General features: G+C 35.6%; 1 protein-coding gene across 1 annotated transcript in view; it reads right to left on the minus strand.

Annotated features, from left to right (window-relative positions):
- Nucleotides 1–6,111, minus strand: part of ZNF569 (zinc finger protein 569) — a 53,381-nt gene that overhangs the window by 20,171 nt on the left and 27,099 nt on the right. Inside the window, 1 exon segment of the mRNA XM_008588087.1 lies at nt 1,190–1,247. Within this exon segment, the coding sequence (XP_008586309.1) occupies nt 1,190–1,204 (15 nt within the window). The 5' untranslated portion in view covers nt 1,205–1,247.

Here is a 6,111-nt window from a genome sequence, read left to right on the forward strand (position 1 = left end):
TTAAAAAAAAAAAATACAAAAAAAAAAAAAAAAAAAAAAAAAAAGAAAAAGATAATTACCAAGGGTCATTTGAAAGACACACATCCCACCTCTTTCTTCAGATAGCCTAATTTTCTCTCTCTCTCTCTCTCTCCCCGCTATTCTCTACCGAGTGAGCTTCCCAGCCAGACCCTTAGTCTTCTCTTTGTAAATTGATGTATGACATGCATAGAGTTATGTGCAGAAATGCACTAATCTTATGTATAAAACCCGATACATTTTTATACATTTACAGACATGTGTACCCCCTATTCTCTACCGAGTGAGCTTCCCAGCCAGACCCTTAGTCTTCTCTTTGTAAATTGATGTATGACATGCATAGAGTTATGTGAAGAAATGCACTAATCTTATGTATAAAACCCGATACATTTTTATACATTTACAGACATGTGTACATACCACCCAAGTCGAAATATAGAACATTTTCAACACTTCAAATTTCCTCATGCCTTTTCCCAGTAAATACCCTCCCAAAGATAACCACTATTCTGACTTCTATTGCAACAAATTAGTTTTGCTAGTTTTAAAAAATTATATAAATAGAACCATACGGAATATACTTTTTTGTTTCCAGCTTCTTTCACTCCATGTTTGTGAGATTTATCCATGTTGTGTGTAGCAGTAATCTGTTCTTTTTTATTGTGGTGTAGTATTCCACCATATGAAATATTATAATTTATTCCTTTTTTTCTTGATGTTCATTTGCATTTTTTCCAATGCTGGTCTATTTTGATAGATATTCTTTGTTTTATTCTTGATCAAAACAGACTGTCAAAAAAGATAGGTTTATCAACTACTGTAATGTTCTCATTAACCTAGGTACCAATGAAAAGCTTATTTCTGTTAGAAAATGTTTACTTTTATCCTTATGTACAATGAAAATTATGTAATGAATCTCTGCTCTGGTTTGCTTTATCTATAAAAACAAAATTCAAATTTGAAGTCCAACTTCAATCTTTCTAAATGAAGGCATTTCATAAAATAACCATTATTTTAACTCTTCCCTAGTTTTAATCTTCCAACTCTGTTTCCTCTGAAAATATGTTTTATGTATATAGGCATTTCTAATTTACTGTATGGTTTACTGCAATCCCCTTAAATTGCACAATAGAGAATAAGGCAGGGAAAAACTATACTATTTAACATTTACCTGGAACTCAGTCATTTCCTCTTCTTTCTGGGAAGGGACAGGGCCTGAGGAGGCAGAGCTGAAGAAGAAAATAAAAGCCATTAGAAGAGGGCTTTCTTATGGTTTCAGAAACCTGCACCCACAAGGTAGATTAAAGGTTGCCCTGCAGTGGAATGATACTTGGATCCATCAGAAAGGCCAAGAATATTCACAACACAGAGATACTAATAGGTATAAGGATGAATGGTATGATCATGTGGAGCTTAGGCATAGGGTGGATATAAACAGGAATGCATACATGGTAGATGCCCCATGGATTTATCAATATCTCTGTATCAGAGAATACATATAACATCATGAAAGCATATACCCAAGAAAATTACAAAACTGACAAGTTTCATAAACACCAAAGGTATTTTAGTGTATTGGGCCATTTGAAAAAGAAATAAGTAGCAATTAAATGAGAATTTAATGCACGCACATACAGCCAACTGATTTTCAATGAAGACGCCAAGAATATACAGTGGGAAAGAACAGGCTCTTCAAAAATGGTGCTAGGAACAAGAAAAGACTCTGAATTTCCAAAGCAATCCTGAGCAAAAAATATAAAGCTGGAGGCATCACACCACCTGACTTCAAATTATACTACAAAGCTATAGTAACCAAAACCAGCATGGTACTGGCAGAAAAATAGACACTTGGACCAGTGGAGCAGAATAGAGAACCCAGAAATCACCCCTCAGGCTTAAAACCATCTGATATTTGACAAAGGCAACAAAAACATACATTGGGGAAAAGACTGCCTCTTCAATAAGAGGTGCTGGGAAAATTGGGTATCTATATGCAGAAGAATGAAACTAGACATGCACCTCTCATAATGTACTAGGATCAACTAAAAATGGATTAAAGGCTTAAGTATAAGACCTTCAGGGTAAAACTATGTAAAATTACTAAGGAAAAATATAGGGGAAACACTTCATAAAGCACAGACTTTATGACCAACAGCCCGAAAGCACGAGCAACAAAAGAGAAAATAAACAAATGGGACTATATCAAATAAAAAGCTTCTGTACAGCAAAGGAAACAATCAACAGAGTGAAATAACAACCTACAGAGTAGGAGAAAATTTTTGCAAACTATATATACAACAAGCGAGTAATATCCAGAATATACAAGGAATTCAAGCAATTACACAGTAAAAAACCATATAACCCAATTAAAAAATGGGCAAAGGAGCTGAACAGGCATTTTTCAAAGGAAGACACACAAATGGCCAACAGGTACCTGAAAAAAATGCTCAATGTCACTAAGTATCAGGGAAATACAAATTAAAACCACATTGAGATATCACCTCACCCCAGTTAGACTGTCTATAATAAAAAAAAAAAAAAGGAGAATAACAAATGCTGGCAAAGATGTGGAGAGAAGGGAATGCTCCTACATTGTTGATGGGACTGTAAATTAGTACAACCACTATGGAAAACAGTATGGAGGTTTCTCAAACAACTACAGATAGATCCACCATATGATCTAGCAATCCCACTTCTGGGTATATACCCAAAGGAATGGAAATCATCATGTTGAAGGAATACCTGCACTCCCATGTTTATCACAGCTCTGTTTACAATAGCCAAGACATGGAACCAACCTAAATGTCCATCAATGGACAACTGGATAAGGAAAATGTGGTATATATACACCATAGAATACTACTTTGCCATAAAAAAAGAAAGAAATTCTTTCAACAACATGGGTAAGTTTGGAGAAACATGTTGAGTGAAATAAGCAAAGCAAAGAGGGAAAAATACCACATGTCCTCATTCATTAGTGTGAGCTAAGAGAGAAAAAAGGAAGGAAAGAAAGTCTGTGTTGGACTTGCAGAGGGAGAGTGCATACCTAGGTATACAAAGTGGGGTGGGGGAAAAGGGGTGGGGAGGGAGGTCAGGGATTAATTGTGGGCCATTTGCAACAACATGGGTAAGTTTGGAGAAACATGTTGAGTGAAATAAGCAAAGCAAAGAGGGAAAAATACCACATGTCCTCATTCATTAGTGTGAGCTAAGAGAGAAAAAAGGAAGGAAAGAAAGTCTGTGTTGGACTTGCAGAGGGAGAGTGCATACCTAGGTATACAAAGTGGGGTGGGGGAAAAGGGGTGGGGAGGGAGGTCAGGGATTAATTGTGGGGGGGACATGGGGTATAATCATAATTTGGGGTAATGGGCATGCTGCCAATATTGATCTGGCCATCACATCTTGAGCACAAGTGATGACAGTCAGCTTTGTACCCCATGAATACTCATAACAACAAAAGCTAGATCCAAGATGCTGTCTACAAAAGACTCATCTCACCTGCAAAGACGCAAACAGACTAACAGTGAAGGGATGGAAAAAGATATGTCACACAAATGGAAATCAAAGAAAGAGCAGGAAGAGCAATTCCTATATCAGATAAAATAGACTTTAAACCAAAAACCATAAAAAGAAACAAAGAAGGCTACTATACAATGATAAAGAGATCTATCCAACAAGAAGAAATAACAATCATTAATACGTATGTACCCAACACCCAGAGCACCGAGAAATACAAAGCAAACACTGTTAGACATAAAGAAAAACATAGATCACAATACTATAATAGTTGGGGACCTGAACAACCATCTCTCAGCATTGGACAGATCATCTAGGCAACAAATCAACAAACACAGGATTTAAACTACACATTAGACTAATTGGACTTGGCAGATATCTATAGAACATTTCATCCAACAACTTTAGAATATACTTTCTTCTCATCAGTACATGGAACATTCTCCAAGAGAGACCACAAGTTAGGTTACAAATGAAATCTCAACAAATTTTTAAAAACTGAAATTTCAACTACCTTTTGGAACACAACATATTAAAACTAGAAATTAATAACAAGTGAAACTCTGGAAACTATACAGTTACATGGAAGTTAAACAACATGCTCCTGACCAACCTGTGGGTCCAAGAGAAATTGAACAGAAAATAAAAAACTTTCTTGAAACTAATGAAAATAAAGACATCATACTAAAACCTGTGGGATACTGCAAAAGCAGTACTAAGAGGGAAGTTTATAGGAATAAACACATCAAAAGAATGGAAAGGTCTCAAATTAACAACCTAACACTACACCTCAAAGAACTAGAAAAACAAGAACAATCCAATCCCAAAATTAGTACATGGAAAGAAATAACTGAGATCAGAACAGAACTAAGTGAAATAGAGACCAAAGAGGGGAAAAAAAATTGATGAAATAAAAAGTAGTTTTTTTGAAAAGGTAAACAAAATAGACAATTAGCTAGGTTAGAGGAAAAAAAGAAGAAAAGACTTAAATAACAAAAATCAAAAATGAAAAAGGAGACATTACAACCAATTTCACAGAAATACAAAGACTCATCAGAAACTATTAATAACAACTATACACCAACAAACTTGAAAACCTGGAGGAAATGGATAAATTTATGGACACATACAAACTATCAAGACTGAACCAAGAAGAAATAGAAAACCTGCACAGACCAATAATAAGTAATGAGATTGAAGCACTAATCAGCAGTCTCCCAACAAAGAAAAGCCCAGGACTGGATACTGCTTAATTCTACCAAACATTTTAAAAGGAATTTATACCAATTCTCTTCAAACTTTTCCAAAATATTGAAAGAGGCCATTCTCCCAAACTCATTCTATGAGGCCAACATCACCCTGATACCAAAATCAGACAAAGATACAACAAAAAAAGAAAACTGCATGCCAATATCTCTGATAAACATAGGCAAAAAATCATCAATAAGATATTAGCAAATAGAATACAGCAACACATCAAAAAAATATATGCCATGATCATGTGGGATTCAACCCAGGGATGCAAGGATAGTTAAATATACACAAGTGTAAAAATGTGATACACCACATCAACAAAACCAAGGACAAAAACCATATGATTATCTCAATAAGTGCAGAAAAAGTATTTGACAAAATTCAATATCCCCTTATGATAAAGACTCAGCAAATTAGGTACAGAATAAAAGTATCTCAACACAATAAAAGCCATATACAACAAACCTACCACCAATGTCATCCTGAATAGGGAGAATCTCAAAGCTTTCCCCTTAAGAACAGGAGCAAGACAAGGATGCCCATCTCACACTCCTATTTAACATAGTATTGGAAGTACTAGCCAGAGTAATCAGGCAAAAGAAAGAAATAAAGGCCATCCAGATTGGAAAAAACAAAGTCAAACTGTCCCTGTTTGCAGATGACACAATCCTACATAGAGAAAAACCTAAAGACTCTACCAAAAAACTTTTAGAGCTGATTAACAATTTCAGTAAAGTTGCAGGATACAAAATCATCACACAAAAATCAGTAGCATTTGTATACTCCCATAACAAACTAGCAGAAAAAGAAATCAAGAAAGCAACCCATTTACAATAGTCACCAGAAAATAAAATACCTAGGTACCAATTTAACCAAGGAGGTGAAAGATCTGAACAATGAGAATTACAAATCACTGCTGGAAGAAACTGAAGAGGACACAAAAAGACAGAAAGACATTTCATGCTCTTGGACTGGAAGAATAAACATTGTGAAAATGTTCATACTACCCAAAGCAATCTACAGGTTCAATGCAATCCCCATCAAAATACCAATGACATTTTTCACAGAAATTGAAAAAAATAATTGCGGGGGCGCCTCCCACTCATAAGATTAAAGCCTGATGAAAATCTTTTAATGAAACACGATGTTTACAGGGCCTCATCGTGAAAGGATGATGGCAAGGCCTCATCGTGGGAGAAGATGCCGGCGTTCCACCTTGATTTTCTGGAGCTCTGTGTGCTTGTTATGCTTTATTACATTTTATTCTTTGCTGCCTCATAACTATCGCTCTGGGAGACTTGGAAACTCTGGGAGACTTGGAAG

The sequence above is a fragment of the Galeopterus variegatus genome, unplaced genomic scaffold (assembly GCF_000696425.1).
Source record: "Galeopterus variegatus unplaced genomic scaffold, G_variegatus-3.0.2 Scaffold4671, whole genome shotgun sequence".
NCBI lineage: Eukaryota > Metazoa > Chordata > Mammalia > Dermoptera > Cynocephalidae > Galeopterus > Galeopterus variegatus.